At 36.9% G+C, this 22,090-nt stretch overlaps 1 protein-coding gene across 3 annotated transcripts; it reads right to left on the minus strand.

Moving 5' to 3' along the window:
- Positions 1 to 1,005: 1,005 nt before the first annotated feature.
- LOC134530347 (small ribosomal subunit protein mS35) lies at positions 1,006 to 20,399 on the minus strand. 3 transcript variants are annotated; one of them, XM_063365101.1, is made up of 9 exons: positions 20,071 to 20,399; positions 17,549 to 17,636; positions 15,508 to 15,859; positions 10,945 to 11,124; positions 10,331 to 10,517; positions 5,133 to 6,569; positions 3,107 to 3,295; positions 2,067 to 2,235; positions 1,006 to 1,241 (listed from the first exon to the last, which is right to left on the minus strand). In XM_063365101.1, the coding sequence occupies exons 1-6, from the start codon at positions 20,198 to 20,200 to the stop codon at positions 6,475 to 6,477; spliced, it is 1,032 nt and encodes a 343-aa protein (XP_063221171.1). In that variant the 5' UTR covers positions 20,201 to 20,399; the 3' UTR covers positions 1,006 to 1,241; positions 2,067 to 2,235; positions 3,107 to 3,295; positions 5,133 to 6,474. The 3 variants fall into 3 exon arrangements, with proteins under 3 accessions (XP_063221171.1, XP_063221170.1, XP_063221172.1); XM_063365100.1 differs by having other exon boundaries at positions 3,107 to 6,569; XM_063365102.1 differs by having other exon boundaries at positions 1,006 to 1,244; positions 3,107 to 6,569.
- Between the last annotated feature and the right edge of the window lie 1,691 nt (positions 20,400 to 22,090).

Genomic DNA, 22,090 nt, shown 5'->3' on the forward strand with positions numbered 1-22,090 from the left:
AATATGCTGGCTAGAGACTGCAACCACACTTAGATTCTTAGCCTTTGAGCCTAAGACATGCTTGGACTGTTTACCCATGAATGCAGCGTTTTGGTTGGACTTTGAACTAGCCTGACTCAGGCAGTGGCTTCTTTATTTCTCCCGACTTCAAGCCAGTTGTGGCTTTTCGTGAGAGTGAACATAACAGACTATAACAGACATAGTTGACATGTCTCTGGAATGTCCCATATCAAACAGTTAATAAAAAAATCAGTTTTTAATTTGTTATTAAAACTGTAAGATTTCAACAGTTAGAGTAATGCTCCAGCAGTGCAGATTTACGTAAAACGTTGGCTTGTCATACGCACTTACAAGACAGGTTTTACTACCTATTAGTGATGTTATTACAGATTAGCAGTGAAGCATTAATATTTAAACTAAACAGACACACATGGTTCTTTTGAAACTATAGCCAAGAAATGCACATAAATATGGTTTGCCAAAATCAATGAAAGATAGGACCACAATTAATATGGTACTGCTTCAATCCTAAAACATCTTGTTGCTAAATGTTCCATGTTTACTTTTCCCATGAAGAAAATAAACTTTTAGTGTTTTATGTTATACATTAATTAAATGGTATCTTTAATAAAGTAGATATTATCACTTTGGAGGTACATTCCATCTGTAGAGATGAGATGAGATGAGCTTGAAGAGAATTTGTAGATGTTAGAAAAACCTCATAATTATTCTTTTGCAAGCTAAACTAGAAGGACAAGATCCTTTTTAAATTGATCTCAAGGATTAAGGCAATGCTATCTCAGAACTCAGTGTTAAAAAAAAAATAAATAAATAGATAACCTTGAATAAATGATAGCCACAAGTGGACAGCCGTTAGAAGTAAACATGATTGCTTTCAGGTGATGTATGATTGCTTTCAGGTGATGTGTCCAAACATTGACGTGCTTTGTCGAAACAAAACAAAAAAAAAGTGAAATATTTTCAAAACTAAATGATGGACGTATATATATAGCTGTAAATCATTAAAAACAGTTTTATTTTCATTGTGCTGGATACGTATGATTTGTTATAACTTATTTCAGAGAGTGTTTTTGTAAATGTTGACGCTAGCGATGAAACAGGCGGCACAGTAAGTTCTGTGAGCAGGAATCAGGTTCGCCATGTTGCCAGGAGCGCCGGGAAATCTGAGCATTATTGTCTGGCAGCTCCTCTGTCAAGTGCTGTCTGCTCGCAGCTGTCTCCTGCTTTAACCAAACAAAATTTATTTAACTTCAATAAGTACATAGTTCATTAAGGACATAATACCATATTTATTGACACATTTGTGAATGGACCCTTAAGTATGATAACTCTGTAATTTATTTTACATTTATGTTGCTTCCTGGTACTTGTACAATTTATATCAGTCACTGTTTAAGCTGAATTACAGTAGGTAGTTATGACTTGGCTCTCGTTTATGAAGAGTGATCTCTAGGGACAATATTATATAGTGATTTGCAATGAAACTGAAATAACACCGAAAAGCAAGTTAAAATACACCACTTTGCACCAAAATGTAACTAAATACATGGACTAAATCAGCTATTTGACAAATATTAACTCATATTACAAAAAAAAAAAAATACAATCGTTTAATGTAATTTATTTAGCAAGAAATGTGTACCAAAATGTATGAATAGAATGGATTGGAAAAATATATTAAGTTGTTTTATCTTGCATCTCTTATTAGTAACAGGTTTTTGCATTATTGGCATAGGCACGTTATCCAGACACACAAAAATTTCCTGATATATATTTTTAATTTTCTGAGTAGTTCTGTTGTAGACATGCTTATCGTGTAAGTGCGTCTTGTGTCTGTCAAAACGAGACTATTTTGGTGAAATACGTATTCAGGAATATTTTATTTTCATGTTTCTTGAATAACAAACTACTTGATAAACAAGACAATGTATAACAAGAACAACAAAATCTCCCGTTTTCAAAAACGAAAGTGACCTAAGAATAAAACCATAAGATCATGTCCCTAGTGACTACTGGTGTTGGGGCAGCTCGGCAGCGATACGCACATACTTGTCGAGGGCGGCCATCACGGCGTGTGCGATGCGCGGGACGGGGTCCTGGTCCGCCCGGGCCCGGTCGCCCACGTGGCCGCCCCTGTAGAGCAGCGAGTGCAGGGTCTGCAGCAGGAATGCGAGGAACGCCAGGCCGGCCAGCAGGGTCAGGGGTTCAAATCCACTGCAAGACAACGTCGCCACATGCATCTAATAAGTTCCTCTCGAATCCTAAGAGGCATACAACGCATGCAATTTATAAAGTGTAAAAAAAAAATTCTCATTGCACAATGTATATTCTTAAGTCCATCCCTATTCGTCAGGTAGTAGGATATAGATTATTGGTTCAACGTGACTTTTGTCAATTTGGATGGACCCGTTTGCTTGTTTTCATTCTAATTGTTTAGCCCCAGCCACTACTACGTGTAGTGAAAAGCTGGGCAAAAATCTGTAGGACTCCAAAGAAGGCCCATGAAATCACATTTCTCATTTCCGTTTAAGGTACTATTTTGCAAGCGCAGGCGGACCCCACATTGGGGGACTTTTAAAATGCAGAGGTGTTCCCCCCCCCCCCCCCCACCCCTAGGATTTATGCCCATTTTCAAAGGGAGGGCAACAACTGTAGGATGGGCTAACTTCCCACCGGCTACACCTGGCTCTGTGGAATGCAGTCGCAGTGGGCTTGATTGGAGAGAGTAGTTGTTGAGGGTAGAAGGGTGGGGACACTTTCTTTGCTTTCAGGCTGCAAGGGACCTTCTGGCTAAGGCTCAAGGGAGGCAGGATTTGTCAAGATGTGGTAGGAATGACTGCTCACAGCATCATATTGAAATGATGTGTTTCTTACTTTGAGCATTAAATCAGCATACAGAAATGAACATCTGTACATGTGTACATTGAAGACAAATTTGTGCCACAGCATGAGATTATTGAAGTTATGGTCTCCACAACCACCTGCCATTTAGCCTTCAGGAATGTGTGTGGCTTAATAGAGGACATCCAGACATGTACTGTATTCTACCACTTGGCTTGCCAGGCGAGACATTGTGTGCACCAACCCGTAATAGTAGGACGGGCCTCCATATCCCCGAGCCGTGATGCTGTTGGAAAGGTTGCATATGGCGTTGTTGCGCTCGTCCGGGCCGCAGACGGAGAGAGACCTGGCCACCGCCTCACTCACGCCTGCCATCACGTCCGCCAGCATGTGGGCTCCTCTTGCCTCCGACATCTGCCGTCAGTCGTGGGCGCTGCAACGACAGTGGCCCGAGGTTTAGTATGTGCACGACAGTGGGATGCGAGACCCCGAGTGCACTACTTTCATTATCCTCTGCTGCAGTCCCCGTGGCAGCAGAGATTTAAACATTACATTTTGCAGTGCTGCCAACTTTTTATTGTGGCTGATACATGGTGAACTTTTATGATATAATAATTTGTTATAAGCATTTATAACCACTCTGAACAATAATGATAAATCTACAAGTTATTGTGTGTTTGAAAAATGTACCAATGCCATAATGTTATCTTTGAAAGATTTGTGCAATGGGAGTGCATGACTTGATGTAAGTTTTTGGATGTACGCCATTGCTAAGAATTCTTAGCAATGGCGTATGTCCAAAAACTTACATCAAGTCACCAATGCCATAATGTAGAAATGAGTTACTAATAACAGTTAAAAGAAAAAAAGTGGTAAAAAAATTTTGGCACAACGTTCATGCTAAATATGTTACATTCCTCGAGTTTAATATATTAAAAGAATTCTTTAGTTTTTTGAGTTTAATTTTTGATAAAAATGCCAATTATATTGTGCTTTCAGTTGCATTTCGGTGCTTTGTAGTGTATTAACCTGAATTTTGGTGTTATATACAATATAGTGTATTGACATGTTTTTAGTATTACGTATTTAGGTTTTAACGCCATTCACCATACGATCTTGTCCCTAGTGAGATAGAGTGATGTTAGGACAAGCACAAATTAGCAAATAATTATTTATCTAAATAATAGTTTATTAAACAATGCCTTAAAAGTAAGCTATACCATTAATCTGTACATATTGTATTTATGGCCTTTTTTTTAATTTCTTGGAATTGTTCACATTTATTATACCTGCTTTCAACTAGGTAGCACCAATGTGCATATATTATAGTTGTGTTTGGCTGAGATAGTTTGAAGTGATGTGCAAGGTCGCAGTGCTAGTTCCCACACAAAAGGATGGGTACTCTTATCTCTTTTTCCCTTCCAGCGAAGCATGATCTTCGCTGTGTCCAAGACCTTGTTTGTGGTTCACGGCACACAATTTTGTGCACTTGTGCTCAACCCAGCATGCATAAATGCTCCGAGCTGCTCACAGAACACAGTTGGAGACAACGCTGGTACAGTTGGGTTACTAACCAATGTGCAGCAGACTAATCAATGTTTTACATGATATAATATGTGAAGCTCCGTGGCAGTACACACATATTGCTAATAATAACACCATATCTGGTATATAGTATTTGCATGTGCTTGTTCCAAGACTTTTAAAATATATTTACGTTTTTAATAAAAAAACTAATTTTATTTTTAAACTAATCCTCATTTAGTTTGAATTACTTTGTAGTGCATAGTATTTGAAGTGTTACTAAGAAAGTAAAGAGTAACTACGTTCCACAACATTTCAGGGGAGGTGGTGTCCTAATGTTATACCACCATTTGTTATGCCACTGATATTACATAATCAAAGTAACTAGGATACAGTATTAAAAGAAATACGTAAGTGGTGTATGAGTGTAGCGTAAAATTTATTACACATTACTGAAGGCCATTCTGATTTGCTTTTAATAATTCACTTTATTTTTTTGTGCTCAAATATTCTGTGCAAATAAAACCCTTATATTGCAGACCAAAAATAATTTTCTTGTTAAGGAAGCTAAGTAATTATTCAAAAATAATAACTTCAGGCTTCTTAGCTCTATATAAAATTGTGTAAGTACCCAATATTTAACATTTGTGTGCCTTTAAAACCAGAAACTATTAGTTTTATAATGAAATGAAAATAAAAACCAATAAAATAATACAAGTAATTTTTTGGTTGGTGACTGTACTTACCTTCAGCGATGTGGATTAGGAAATGAAAGATGCAGTGTGATGACTTGCAAGTTCAGCTCTGCCAACACAAGACAACTGCGCTGTGCTTATATCAGTCCCGTACACTGCCATGAAGAACCATGGCTCGTTGAACACAAGCATGCATCCGCGTGCGAAGACAATACACCTATTACTCGTGATGACCCGTGACCACGGAGTCGCTATTTGGAAGAAAGTGCACGGGTCACGGGGACAAAAATTAAATGTTTGCCGAAGAAAGCAACAACCCATCTTGTATTACCATTATGTGAAACATTTCTTTTTGTACAACAGCTACACAATACAAATATTTTACTGTTAATATAGTGTCAAGAGTGAAATTTTTTTTGAATAATTTATACCGGCATTTTGATGATGACTGACACCACCTCAAACACTATCCTACTTTTATGACGGACGTGAGGAAGTACATACCTACATTACTGCATTCAAGCTTACCACTGACTTTGAACGTTTGAACCTTGTTTATTTCATAGCAACTTGATTTCCTGAAATATTTGTGGCACGAGCCAGAAGCAGTAACATGGTGAGTTGATTGGCTTGTTGAATATCACTGGTAATTTTCAGCTAAAAATTACAAGACATTACTGTGAATTAAATAGTGTAAATTAATTTACACTGAAGCTATGTTATTTTTGAAATGATGAGAGATACTGAAAAATAACATGCTTCTGACTGAGTGGGAACACTTTGTTACAAAACTAAAAGAGTAACCACTGTCGGCATATGCAACTGATGGGGGTGATCTATAAGAGTTTAAGACTAGTTAAGTAGTCATTAATATTTATTTCAATATTCCTGTCCTGTTGAGTCATTGTGCCTGAACTGCAAGTTATTTTTTAACATTTAAAAAAAATATATAAGCTGGTAGATTACCCTGTACAGTTATAAATAGCCACACATGTAACTACTAGCTTGTAGTACCTTTATTGTTTTGTGCCTGCCATCATTTTGAAGGTTTAATTTAAAGTCATTCTGTGAATGTAACCATGAATTCTGAGGAAATACCTACAAACAACATGAAATAAAAACTTAAAAAACAGCAAAATTGACATGTATTTGTAAACCAATTTATTGTGCTGCCAGTAATAAAATTGTTTTTGGCACTGCTGCAGATACAAAAATTTTACAAACCATATGTAACATTATGGTACCTGCACAGCTATAAATACCTATTTCTAGAATTAAGGCCGACAAAAATACTGCTGAATAAGAACAAACTTCGTGTTTCAAATGATCTCTACATTGTCCAATATGACTAATGTCTGAAGGTTCTCTCTTAGAACTTTTAAAATCCCTATAGTCATGCCTTAGCAACAGCAGATAATTGGTCTTCGTGTAAACCAACCAGCTTCTTCACAGACTGCTTGTACTTGTAGAGAGTGTAGTCATCTTCTCCTGAAACAATATACACACAGTGTATCTTCGAAAAAATACGTTAAGAACATCATAAAAAAACTGGAAATAAATATTACATATTAGTTTAGTCAAACATAACTCAAGTTCCATAAGTTAGTGCACAAAGTCTATATGGCATACAAGTTTATTAGTATTAGCACTAAATTTTGACAGATCAGTAGGAAAGCACACAACAAAGATTGTTTCAATCCTGCTGTTCAGTAAATGAAAGGCATCCTCCATGAAACACTCACCGTTTCCAAAACAACTACACTAGAGTCCCGTTATAGCGAGGTGTCACGGTTCCGGGTTTGATCCTCGCTATAACCGTGTCCTCGCTATAACCGAATTGGACAAATTTTGGCCCCCAAAAATTAAAATTAACCGAAAATAGCATAAAAATTGTGTTTAAACCTGTAAAATAGGAAAATAACAGGTTATATTAGCGAAATCTTAATTTCTGTGAGCAGATGTGTGAATTCTCTTTAAAACGATGCCCCATAAGTACGGATGCGATCACCGATTGCGTCAAAATAACCAGAATACCCTGCCACGCCACGTAGTATAGCATCTCAGCCCGCGGCCGACGCAGCATTGTCCTGCTATCTATCGTCGACGCGGGCTGTCTGCTGGCGGCCATGTTGGTTCGGGATGTTGCAAACAGGTGGTGCTAGTGTAGCGCGACGATTTAATTCCTTGCAGGAGTGCGGCTGTGGCAACGCACGTACGCCTCAAACGAAATAGTCGCTGGAAAACTATACTTTTTTTCATTTAAAGAAACCTGTCAACTTTTAAAGAAAATAAATTTGGGATTAAACTCAAACCATCACCACCCCTTTCCCGGACAGATACCCCAACAACTGACCGAAACAAAAGTTACAAGAAAACTGTCCTAGCGATTCGGAAATAAATACGGTACCTAGTGCCTACTAGAGGTGTAAAAGTAACGAAAAAATGTGTACCCGTATGTATTCGTTACTATAACAATTAGTACTCGTTACTATCGTTACGTTACTCGTTACTTCTGATACCGCATAACATGCTATGTTATGTTGCAGCAACGAATCCAGTCGTATTGCGTACGCGTACAGTATGCCGTAGCGTAAATAATAATAAATAGAATATAAACAATCAACAATATTTGATGATTAATAGTTTTTGTTAACAAAGAAACAATTAAATCTCATTAGAGCGGCTTTTTAATATTATCTCTTTTAAGATAACAATAAAAAAAAAAACGTGAAAATACGCGATTATAAAATCAAAAACATATTTCTAATTTGTAAAAAATACTTTCTTACGTTGTTTCTGTTCCAATCTCAAACTTTGTCTACACACGGCAGACGGCACAGATAACTAACGGATGTTTGATAAAAGAAAGAAAGAATGGGATTCTATTTTTAAAGCCACGCACTTAGGTAGCAACTGCAAGGCTGAAGAATGTGACAGGCGTCAACGGCAAGATGTCTAGTGGCGAACGAGAGGGGTGGAGATAAAGCAGACAAATAACAAAAGCGCGCTTTAAGCGATCACGCCGTAAATTCCTCAAAAATACCTCGTTATAGCCGTGTTCTCGCTATTACCGTGCTCGCTATAACGAGATTCTACTGTACAATAGGTAGGGGCTTTGGAAAAATCTATTATTTTATAAATTAGCATTTATTAATGCAACTTATTTAAAACTTATTTTTTATTACTTCCATTCTTTATATCATCCTACTTAATCCTCACACATCTATATTCAAGGGAGAGAAATTTGTTGGTAGCAAAATATACGTTTCCTCATGAGCAAGGGAATTCCCTCCTCTCATTAATTCACTCATGCAAATATTATTTATTACAGAAGTACCCAAAAATTTAGTTGATAATCTTGTAACCATTGAAGCATGTTTACATGTTTGGTATTATTATCATCATCATCATCATCATCATCATCATCATCAATCATCATCATCAATCATCATCAATCATCATCATCATCATCATCATGATGTTTTAGCTTCATGTGTATTTTGTTATATAACTAAGAATATGTATAAAATCTGTCTTTAATGCATAATGATACTAGTGCGATGACCCAGAAATACGCCACAAGTAACTAGGTGTCAGCGATATCTGTTATGTTATTCTTCTTTATCAAAATTAATTCATATATATTGTTCTGTCTATAACCGATTCAGCATATGGGCGCTATTAGCTAGAGTCTTTAAGTTTTGCATTTTCGTCAGGTAAAGAAAGAGTTTGTTGATTTATTCCTCCTAGTTGGTATGTTTCGCTGGGCAGACATTTTTGGTTTTTTGAGAGTGATAAAAAAGGAGAGACTGGAAATTTGGATCGGCTAAGCGAGCGGAATTCCCCCGTGCGTTCTGCAGTTCTTGGATGCGGGAATTGTGCGCAGAGGACCAGAAGAGACGCTGCGATCGCATATTTAGCTAGCTTTTCTGTCAGTATTCAGTAAAGACAGTCCGACTTTACCCCAAACGGGCTATAGGAAATCGTAATCTGCATTTGTGTGCTTCAAAACGACCGATCTTCTGCATGCAGCGATTCCTGTCGACGCTGGTGAGATACAACCAATATACAGACTTTTCAGCCCATCCTGAAAGATGTCCAGAAGAGTGATCTTCAGTAGTATTCCTCCTGGGTCGTAGTTAGTTTTTTTCTGCAGCAAGACGGTACGAGTATCCTGAAGAGGTTGAGGACGAGACCAGAAGTCTTGGGAGAACGGTGTCTCCTTTGTCCCTCCCCTGAACTAAGCCGGAGCATATTACTTCAAAATTAAAATATCAATCATTTTAGAGTCTCACGTACTAGCATTCAGGGACAGTGATGGAGACTAAAATTTTGTTCGATTTAAGAATTAAACTTCCATAAATTTATAGGTTCAGTGGTTCAGTATTTTTAATATCTTAGGTACAACCGTATTGATTCTGTCCCAATTAAAAAGCAAGTGACTGGTATGTTTAAGTTTGAAATAATAGACTGGATTCACTGTGTGTCAATAATATGCAGTCTGACATGTCCTGTGTAGTCAGTTCTTGTGATAGTGATGAGAAGCACTCAACACAACAAGACACTTCCCTGCCACACGATGGTGTGCTGGCATTATGTCTACAGACTGCACACAAGTTGTGGCACCAACACTAAACTGCTTATCTACCAACAGAACTGTACAAAACGTGTCTCATGGCAGACGCAACTGGTGCATTGTTGAGGTTATAAAATCTGGAAGGACTGTCGACCAAATTCCCTGAGTCCTAGACACCAGAGGGGCCTGGTTGAGTTTCGAGATTTTGTTTTCTGATAGGAAGAAAATTACATGTCTACTGATAAAAGAAATCATTAGAAAGTTACGTAACACACACAGATCACATTTACAGTTAAGAACAGTAATGTTTAAAGTCATGAAAATTTCATTTTAATCGTGGGGATTGACAAGCTGTACATTAGGTAATCGGGAGGGGACTCGCCAAAATTATTTGCCCCAAAGCTCTTGGTTTGTTTCAATGGCCCTGAAATCTGGTAGTACTTTGTACCTACATCTGAAATTCAAAGCAGAAAGATTTTAATATTTCATGATTTGTAGGTCTGCATATAAATGCCACTTTTTAACTGTTTTTAAAAATACAGATTGACTGTTGGAATATCATTAGAAAACACTTGCACGTGTCATTGCTTGCATCAGCTAAATCCTGCCATTTACGTTGAAAAATCATTCGCCGTCAGCCTCAGCCATGTCTGTTGCCAGTCTACCGTCTCACCTTCGTTGCGGAGGGCCGAGACGGCATCCCTGTACTCGAGCACGTGGGGCTGGTCATCCGGGCCCGGCTCGCAGTCCTTGTCCGGCCAGCCCAGCATTGTCGTGACGCACTGCCGCGACACGCTCGTGTCCCAGTCGTAGTACTCCATGTCCACCTCACTCTTCTCGCTCTCCCACGGCTCCACGTTCTGCAACACCACGCTTGCGATGACATCCTTCACTACCGCCAGCTAACAGTTCACATTCTGGTTTGCATCAGCAATTACTCGAGGTAAACACCACAACACCACCTGAGTAATTCACTCACTTTTAGTTCCCTCTACAAAAAATATTCAAATAACATTGAAAGAAAAAAAAAAATTGTTCCTTATCTCTACTTGGACATTTTTGTGTACCTGTATTGGCTATAAAATTATGTCACTAGTACTTTGATATTGGTTTTAGAGATAAACTCAACAATATATTGTAAATAGTATACTAACATATGTTATTCATGCATGATAATGTGTTGGTATCGTTATTAGTATTAATGACACTGTCAAACAAAAATTGTAGTAAATCATTTGGTGCACAATATAAATCAATATGTTAAACATCTCAAAGGCAGCAGCTTACCCATGATTCGTGATAGAGAGCGGTGAGAATGTACATGGCAAAATCGTAGTTCTGCTGCCGCAAGGGGCAGCGGTCTGTCATGATGGTGACCACATCAGTGTCCTGGTTGTAGCGATCTCCGACTAACCGCAGAAACTTGTCCTTGGCATGCCTGTCCAACTCCAAGTCCTTAAGCTTGATCTGCAAATTTAAAGAAAGCTGGATCACCAACTACAACAGCAGCATACAACATACATACATTGATGTGACCATCACTGAAGCTGTTTTTAACTTCTTACACACATAAGTGTGGGAGCATTAAGACTGACTTAAGCAGGCACCCCTAATCCCTCTATGTCTGGTAATAACAAGCAGTATTCTTCTTTTTAGCATCATGCATATTATGTAACTTACCTCATTAGTCAATAAGTCATTAAAATAGTTGCTGACCATTAGTACAACAGTCATTGAAATCGATCATATTACTAAATTATTTTCACAATAGTTTCAACAATTAAATAAAAAGACACAAAGTATAGTGGTGTTAAGAGCTAGCAAGAATTAAATACCTAAACCAATTGTCTCTTGAGAGTAAATTTAAAGATATTGACAATGTAGTATATATTTATTTTCCTTTGAAAACATGACCTTATAAGTATTTAGGCCAATATGTCTAAAACTCTTTAACAGTACAAATCAATTTCAGTATTACAGAAAGACAAACTGTATTTACCCACAGAAGGGTCACTCCTTCGTACTGGTCACACCCTTAATTTTGGGCAAAATAATTCTTAACATTTTCACCGTAAGGGTTGCCCTCGAATATGAGTCGCGCCATATAACTATCCAGTAGAATAACAGTGAAGTCTTTATGGTCCGTGTCTCAGCTTACTGCCACGTACGAAATGGCACTGATGTCCATCTTTCCCCTCTTCAACCTTTTTGGCTGTTCCTCCCCCTTTACCCTTACAAGGAATAAATGCTATTTTTTATACCCATGTTTTCCTTCACGTCTTCCCCAAGAGAGAAAAGACTGCGGACTATTTCCTTGTCAATTTTATTGTCAGTTTCTTCAATAAAAACAAGCACGCCCTTTACAGCAGTTTTGTCACGAATGAAATGTTGCAGTAGAAAGCGTAGGAAATCTCACGAAAAAAACAATGTTTGGACAGGGTTACGTCCCAATAACCTGTCAAGATAGACGTGATTATTGTGTACGGTCACGGTGCCAGTTCACACGAGAGAGGGAGGGAGAACCATAAACACTGCTGTGTGGCCACATGCATGCACTCCCTTTCCCTCTTTCCCAATCTCTCCGGCTGGTTTATTTTTAGATTTCCGCTCTTGCCGTGTGCCAAAGCCCAGCAACAGTCAGCCATGTCACTTACCGGTGCTGGCTGGGTAGCCGCCCGACAGGCGGCAGACGTAGCTTAACAGCGCAGTTCATGAAGCTTTACACTCACTGCTGAGATATTTTAACTATACAATTTATATTTACTTGTGTCATAATTTATTAAAAGCAACACAGGCTAGTTATTTAAGCATATAGTCAACCACAACAGTGCAATGTTAATTTTTATTTACCCAAAATGGAAATTTTTGCATATGGATCGCAGTACATTTTATTAAAACAAAAAATTGGCATAAAATCTGTGACCCATATGCAGGTAAATACAGTACGGTAGTATACGTTACACTACAGGCCCTACATATATAAATACAGTAAAGACCTGATTTAACGGGGATGTTCAGTGAAATACCTGTGTTGACCTCTAAAAGAGTGTTTTACAGAGAAGCGAATCAGCCAAGTTGTTAGAAGTAGATTAAATCAGTCAGCACGCTGACAAGCTGAATACATATGTGATTTTAAAACAGCACACAACACAGGTGTACAAGTTGAGAGTTTTCAGCTTCCTCGATCCAGATTGTTTGGAAACAAAAGGTGTCGAATAAGATTTATTTAAAATTATCATCAGTATTTCTCATTACGTTTACATATACAAAAGTTAAGAGGGTATCATCACAGCATGCAACACATTATAAGCAGTGAGGATTCTTTTACAGATCTGGTGGAAAACGTTAAGACTCAGCAACCCTGATACAGACTAACACTTTTTCTGGCAGGTAGGTAATAAATGATGACTTACCAGATAGAAGTACAACTATCTTTACTCTCTTAGCATAGGGGCTTCCTTCCAATATGTTTATCTTACATCTTGTAAAAAAAAGTTTTTTTACTGTTGTACGCATGCTGTACTTTATGCTATAATTAAATAAAGTTTATAGTTTACACTAAAAGAAAGAGAGAGTGCACCATTCGTCATATTAAAGTGAACCAACAACAAGTTTAACATCATCTCCATATGTATTTTTTTAACATAATATCAGAATTCACTGTACATCAAACCACATTATATTAGCTTCTACTTTAATACACTTGAACTAGTACACACATGCTTTCCAACACAACAATGGCATTGTCAACACACTTTTGGTGCCTGATGAGATAACTTCAAATAATTTTTAATAGTTTATCTAGGCATAGACCAAAAACATAGATCATTAGTATTATAACAGACTTTTTGCTTAAAAATTTAATAGAAAAACTGAATAATTTAATAAAATTTGAAAATTAATGCTACACTTATTTTTGCAATCACACAAATAAGAAATAGCTAACCTCAGCAAACTTAAAAATTAGCCAAGAAAGCACACTTCCAAATACAGCTGGTGATAAATTAACTTACAAGGGGAAGCTACACGTTCTGATCACTGATTTTATTCAAACTTTGTACACTTTTAGTAGTCCAATAGGACAACATTATGTGTAAATAGTACGGCGTACTGCTTGGGCATTTTCGAGATAATCGGCAATCGCAATAGAAGAATTATGCTTTGAATATGTACCCGTGCGTTGTGAACATGCACACAAGATGGCGGTAGTCAAGTGGTTAGCGTTCAAGCTCCGTAATCGCTGGATCTCTGGATAGAGTCCTTCTCATTTTTTTTTTAATTCATATTTTTTTTCAACACTGGTCATATTCTTTCATATATATTATAATTCAAATGGTAATATAATGAAAAAAATACTTGTATTTGCATGAACTTTAAGAATTTCCAATTTTTTTTTTACTGTTCACTAATGTTGCAATATGGCATGACAAATAACTACCTAATGAATCTTGAAATTGTAATGCAAAAAGATTAATGCTGCCAATTAGGGATATAGGGAATCACAAAACCATATACATAAATATAATGCAATGAAAATATCACAAATTAGCAACATTTCAATCAACTATAATAAAAACATAAAAAAGTTTCTGTACAAAAAATCTTATTTTTCTTAAATCTTATAATGAGCTGCTAAATACACTTGTGAAATCAATTATTTCAAGGTATTAGTATTTACTTTAATGTTCAGTTCCAAATGATCCAGTTCCCTTTAATATTGGATAGTTCTAGAATAACTGGCTTTAGACGTATCTAAATAATCTCAGATCCATTACGGTTATTTAGGAGACAAAACAGATTAACTGTGACACAGATGGTCCTTTTAACTGCAACAACTATTTATCTCAGAGAAAATTATGAAAGTGTACTATACCAAACCACTGAAGCAATTACATGCTGCACAGTAATCAATCTTTCCATTAAATGCAACCTTCTAAAATCCAAAATGAGAAATATACAGAGCTTGTAAAAATGGGTATGAGGTATTACCAACCTCAGTAAGTGGTAAAAGATGAGATGTGATGACAATGGTGTCCTAAAGAAACGATGACATAGGAACTTGAAAGAACCAGCCAGACTTTCTAGCGATGATTAACAAAAATCAAGGTGTCTATGCATGTGAATATCTAAGTAAAAAAATATCTCTCAGAAGCTCCGTGTCTTCAATTGTTGTATGCCTCGTTTATATGATACAAATTTGCATGATAGCATGCAGCTACCCAGCCTCAGAAGAGCTGCTGCAAATTCTCCTGAAGAGTCGACCGACCCCTCTAAGAGACTAGCAATCAAACAAGGAAACACTGAACAAAAGACAAAGTGAAATGTAGAAGAATGCACTGCTTGGTGCTAACTAACTTCACACAGATGTAGAAAGGTATGTTGGAAATCAAGTTGAAAACTTCTGATAGCAAACAAAAATTAATTAACAGAAACCTTAGTTTACAATCCACAATTCAGCCAAAATTAATGATTACATTGCACCAAACAAGCTAGAAAAATAGCTAATTAAATCAATAGAAAAGATAAAATAATAACTGTTATTAGACCAATACTTACAACAAAGGAAACAAAATGCACTCTATAACGTGCTTGGATTCGTTTTCTGAAACCCGCCACCAAAGTAGATATTACATACAAAGTGTAAGAAATGCATAAAAATATTTCCTGTTAACACAGGTCTATAGCACAGAACACACAATTAAAAAAAAAAACTTAATTAATACTCACATTTTTAAGTATTTTAATTTATACAATCTAGCTCACACCTTTGATACGGTAAAATCGTAAGTTTTTTGAATGCCTCAAGCACTCATGAAATCCCAACTACAGTACCAAGTGCTCACGAGTTACCTTGACGGTCACGATCCGGGCCATGGGGTCCCTGATGGTAGGGGAGGAATGGCAGTAGTCGCTCGTCAAGACCTCCACTGGGAACAGCCTCTCCTGCCTCTCCTGGTTCAGGCCCTGCGGCCAAGCCGTGCAGAAACGCTTCAGCGCCTGGCAGTGCTTCTTGATGGCCGGAGGGGTCAGGTGCAGGAAGTTGGGGATCTTCATCAGCTCTGCATTGGCAAACTTCCCCGGGGGAACGTCCCTCTTCTTGGGGTACCCTTGCCGGATCGGCAGCGGCACAGAGGCAGGATGGAAGCTCCTCTGTCCTGGCCACACGTTGCTCCAGTCCTGGTCTACCGGCATCTGGTTCGTCCTGCCAACCACCACCTCACTCCATTGAAAGCATTGTGTAAAGCCACATACTTCCAAGTGTTATTTCCAAAAATTAGGAGGAAGCGGAAAAATTCTATATCATTAACAAGGAAAACTTTATAAGGAGTTTACAGTACATAGGTGATGTTCCAGCAACCTTAGTCACTATGTGAAAAAATTTATATGCTGTCTATACTTTATCTACTTTCAAATAAATTATGATACAAAAATTAAAATAAAACAAAAAACCTGACAATATAAAATTTTTCTGAAAGAAATTACCCATATTTCCATTTGAAACACTACAGTGTCAAATAAATTCAAGACCATCAAAGCTGTAACTTCAAACCCATACATGATATCCAACGGCCATGCATGCTAGGTATGACGCCCATGTGACAACAATGTCGGATCGCTGACAGTTTGAGTCTAATCTCTGGCATTACACAATTTACGAGTATCAAGTCTCTAGCTGACATAAAGTATTAAAGTTTTTCATTTCAAAATAAAACAAAATGTCACAATGATTCAACCAATGACAGACATTATTTAAATCCTCACTTGGGCCCTAAGACACAATAACTACAAAGTGTCATTCTCATGCAGCAAGGTTTAAGGGTTTTATTCCAATCTGCAGCAGGATTCAATACAATTAATTGAGAGTCCACTTTACAACTTTGGTAGTCCCTTTGACTTAAACCTTTGTGAATAACCCTATGACACATAAAAAATACTAGGCTACCTTAGGCTTGATCTTACATTCCATGTTGATTTTTTTTTTCATCATTACTATTATTAAAGGGATTTTTTTTTTTAACTTTAACTTGATACTGCCCTTACTTTTGCTATTTTACCATAAATATAAATATACCATAAATATTCAACATATATTTACTTAGTGTAATATCATAGCAGTATGATATACTGCTATTATATTACACTAAGTGATTTACCTATTGAAAATATTTGTGGCTAACAACAAATACAAGGAAGGTGTCAAGTTAAATTTTACAAATGGCCCCATAAAAAAAAGGTTTTAAAAAATGCATTGTATGTGAGACTGAGCCTTAACCTTTTAATTCAATTTTGCAAAACTGCTCATGACTTCGAAGAACTTCAATATGAATACTACTCTGCAAAAGAGAAATATTGCTCAATGGAAAGAACTTAGGGTTTGGGGTCTGTCGACATTGAAGTGAGTAGAGACATACAAGAAACTCTTAATTACGGGCAGTGACAAAATGTATCGGCGATTATAAGAGGAAGACCCCAGTTATAACTCACCAGCTCACTACAACATCCAGAAATCATAGGCTGTGTAAAACCAGCTAAAAGCCACAATTAAAAGGAAAAAAAAAATTTTCATAAAATTCTTATCGCAAGAGCATCCAGCCTTCTGAATATGCTTGTAACTGACTAACATTGATTGTCTGAAGTTTTGGGTGAATAGTAAGAATATTCATGATACGCCACACCACCGCATCAGGACTGAAGACTAGCAGTGTGCCGAAAGCCCCTCCCCCATCCAGTGTGTCCATGTACCAAACAACTCGCACCAACCTTCAGACTTATGTGAAATTAAGCAGCGAACACAACAAATTCATAATGTAAATACTATTCATCATGGAGCAGAACTTCTTGGACATATTGTATACGATACTCTGGACACCGCGACTTCTAAAATACACACCGTGGTGGCAACACAGTTCCTTTCTCGACTCTTCTTCTTTTGGTAGCTTGTACTTTCTTCTTCCTCAAGTCCAGCACTCTGAATTCATCTAAAAAAAAATTTTGAAACATCCTTTTACCAACTACTTACTTCACAAAATACTACTTATATAAAAGAAATGGCCCTAGCAACCTTACTTACTGATTAAAGTGGAAGTAACACACACTAGGCCTACATTTAAAAATTGTACATTTCACCACTGGCATAATTTCAACAGGCCTTAATAGAAGCTGAACACCATCAAAGATGGCGAAGGTTAACCAAGAATGTAGAGTAAAATCATGTGGGGTCACCATGCTCAGCAAGAAGATAGGCTACATGACTTATGATGACATTTAATTACTTAAATTTTATATTTAATGAATCATACACAATTATAAAATATAATATATATAATATAAATTTACAATTCAGATTTAATGCTTATGAACATGATATGAAAATATGGTAAAATGTATACTAATTTTAAATATAAAAAAAGTCCAAAATATAAATATCTGCAGTTAGAAGCTAGGTTGTAATATTAAAATACCCAACAGGAAAAAACATTAAAAAAATGTATATTAAATGTAGACCAGTTATCTACATAATAATCAAGATAAAAATTCTCCGGAGAAAACGGATGTTTCTCTCCATCCCGAGTGCAATACAGCCAATCTCACAACTCCCTTGACCCTCCTAACATATCAGTACAGGTACACCCCATTTCCCTTCATCCTTTCCCCCATCAGTCCATTAGTGTACGCAACTTCTGCCTCCTTTGTATTCCTCACCAGCTCCTTACTTAGGTTTTCTCCCTACCCCCTCTTTCATGCTAAGCTTCTGACTCTTTCCTGCAGTCTTATACACCTCCATTTCAACATTTTAACCTTCTTGCCACAGTACAAATGGTCCCTCCTTTACTTCACTCCTTGATGGCACAAACTTCTCCGTCATCTGTTCCAGTACCAGCAGCAAGGCTACACAATTTCCTTACAGTCCCTTTATCAATAGTGAACTGTCACGCCTTGCCGCCATGTATCCTTCCGCTCCTAATTTATTAGCCTATATATCCGCCTCCTCGTTCCTAGTTCCATTACTCATATGTGGTCACTAAATACTTTTGTCTCTACACAACTCAATACTGCCTCCACTGGTCTCAACAGTATAACAAAAAAGTAATGAACAAGTCTCCCTGCTACTCAGCATGATTATCCCATCCAACACTTGCCCAAGCCTTCAAATGATCAATTGGGAGACTCATCTTAGCTCACTAGCTCCTATCTCCCTAGGCTCGTGCTGCCACACTACCCCTGACATGTTTCCGTAATCACTCATTGTTCCACCTCGTTTGTCTAGCCTGCTGATCACTGTCCATATAACTTCCCATTTTGTCCCGGTTTATACACCACTATCAGACTGGTTATTCATTATCAAAACTACATGCCCAGACACAATCAACACAGTAGTTGCACATAGCATAAGCATTCACACAATACAAAACTAATACAGTGGCCTGGCTAAAACAGACATATAGTTGTGTAGGCATTTAAGAAATGATTGCTGCTGTAGTTGGTAGTGTTTACATAAGAAAAAAATAATACTTACAAAAAAAATTTATTAGGTACTTATACCTAGCACAGGAATTTTTAAATGAAATGCAAAAATTTTTTTTTTCTTTTTAAGGTATGTGCACCAATACGTTTATAGGGTAACTCTATCGCAAGAACATAAACAAATTTGGGAAAATTTAGTCAAAGCTTGTCTTTTTTAAAAATCAAATTAATTACAACATAGTAAAACGTAAAGATCGCAAACTCTTATGGCCATTGTCTAGAGTTGCTTGGCTTGAGTTGTAGCTGCGTCAAAGGCGAAGATATCACCGACATTTCGGTCGACGTTGCAGTCACCATCATCAGGGAACAGTTACCTACTACAAAGTCGACCAAACCAATGTTGATATCTTCACCTTCGACACGGCTAGAACCCAAAAGCCAAGCAACTACAACATAGTCAAACATTGGAGTTTATGATTGACGGAACACTTATCACTGTTTTAGCAGTAACATAGTATTAAGTCAGAGTTAATCCTAGAGCAAGCCCTGCCTAATCCCAATACTGGGCATATGTAAATGCTTTACATAATTTACAAATGTAGCTAGTCAGTTTGCATTACGTGAAGTTCTGTTATGTATAATAATGAATGTGCTGTGTTAATGAAATGATAATGTTGATTTGGTCCGGGCCTTAAGGCTAACCGCATCAAAGTCTGTTACATGCACCTAACAAGTAAATGTTGAATTCAAACAAACTGATAACTGAAATACATAAAAGCAGAAGAGAAGCACTGATTCTTGGTGAGAGAGCTTAACGATACGTTGGTGGGGGTTCAGGAGTTTCGGAGGAGCATGAAAGAAGTTATTGAGTTGAAGCCACCAGACAACCGGGCAGATATTAAATTATAATAATTTTAAATGTGTTAAGATTTCTTCGATCAAACACACCTGTATCAGGTTGTACAACTGGATGCTGAGATACACTTCGAATAACAAAAAGCCGATCTGGACACAATGCGAAACATATATATTTTACAGCTGAAAATTGTTTATCCAATAACTTCCCAATTAGTGACATATTGTTAGTAGAATTAAATTATTTGATTAATAAAAAATTACAACATTCAAAGAGGTTAAAATGCTTATGTGCAATAGCAAAACAATGTATTCATAGATTACACAAGGGATATAGAATGTCCACTCAAGAAGTGAAATTAAAGTGCTGGAAAAACTGTGCCGAACCAAACAAAATGAGAGTGATCACGATATCAACAATGATAATAAAGTAATAGTTTTAGGGCGGTATTCCAAGACGTTTCAGTAAGGTAGCGAATATGCACTGCCTTGTTGGGCAACTGCCGTACCCTAACTCTCGGGTCATATTCCAAAACGTGTCCTAACTGAACCCCTGTAAGGTATCAGATCGGCAGCCGTTTTATTAAACGAGGACTTGTGCGAGGCTATAAACAATTGTACTTCGTGGAATCCATCGTAATTTTAGCTTATTTTTTAAAAATATGGAATTTTAATGTGAAATAAAATATTTAATTTTGGTTGTACAAGAATAAACGATGAATTTTTGGCCGTATTTATGTTTGCTGTTTTTTTATGATATTAGGGGTGGAAATTGTAATCGTAAAAGTTCCGATAAAGTTCATTAAAAAGGAAAAAAATATATATACAGTAATGGATCAAATCGGCAACAGATAGGACACAAAAAATCAGTGCCCTAAAAATAAGGGACTGGCCGTGTCCTATTGTGCACTTGGAATATGGTTAGGGTACAGGTATTGCATATTCAACACCTAAACCCTTATTTTTGTGTCTTGGAATACGGCCCTTAGTGACTTTTTTTAAAGTAACTGTTGTTAACATAGGAGAATCTAACCCAAATTTACCACCCACCATCACAGGTCTTTCCTTATTCTTTGCCTTATCAAGTCTGTTTCCGTCAAATATTTCGCATATAGGACGGGATATAAAATATATTGGAGAGGACTTTAATGTATTTCAGGCTTAAAACTTATAGGGCGGTATTCCAAGACGTTTGAGTAAGGTAGCGAATATTCACTGCCTTGTTGGGCAACTGCCGTACCCTAACTCTCGGGTCATATTCCAAAACATGTCCTAACTGAACTCTTGTAAGGTATCAGATCGGCAGCCGTTTTAATAAACGAGGACTTGTGCAAGGCTCTAAACAGTTGTACTTCGTGGAATCCATCGTAATTTTAGCTTATTTGATAAAACTATGGAATTATAATGTGAAATAAAAAATTTCATTTTGGTTGTACAAGAATAAACGATGAATATTTGACTGTATTTATGTTTGCTGTTTTTTTTATGATATTAGGGGGGGAAATTGTAATCGTAAAAGTTCCGTTAAAGTTCATTAAGAAGGAAAAAAATATATACAGTTATGGATCAAATCGGCAACAGATAGGACACCAAGGGCGGTATTCCAAAACATTCAGGTAAGGTAGCGAATAAGCACTACCTTGTTGGGATACAACTGTAACCTATCTCGCAGACTGTATTCCAGAACGCGTCCCAATCCATTTCCTTTTAGGAAACGAAAAAGCAACTGTTTTAATAAACTGTGCCCTGTACGAGGCTAGAAACTGATTTCAATGCATTCTAGCGGATGTTTGGCAACCATCGATGGATTTGCTACGTCAAAATCCTACAGATAGCAGCACTATCGTGCGAATTAATTGACGTAATTTTAATTTTCTCAGGTAATTTTAAAGTTGTTGATTATTTGTTTTTGTGACCATTAAACTATTCAAATATATTCCAGAATAGTGGTAATTTTAAAGTTGTTGATTATTTGTGTTTATGACCATTAAAGTAATCAAATATATTTCAGAATAGTTTTTGCTATTATAAAGTTTTATTTGACACATTAAAACATTTTATACATCCCCCGATTATAATTAAAATAACTATATATGAGTTAATGGCGCCAGAT

This window comes from Bacillus rossius, chromosome 3 (assembly GCF_032445375.1).
Source record: "Bacillus rossius redtenbacheri isolate Brsri chromosome 3, Brsri_v3, whole genome shotgun sequence".
In the NCBI taxonomy this organism is placed as follows: Eukaryota; Metazoa; Arthropoda; class Insecta; order Phasmatodea; family Bacillidae; genus Bacillus; species Bacillus rossius.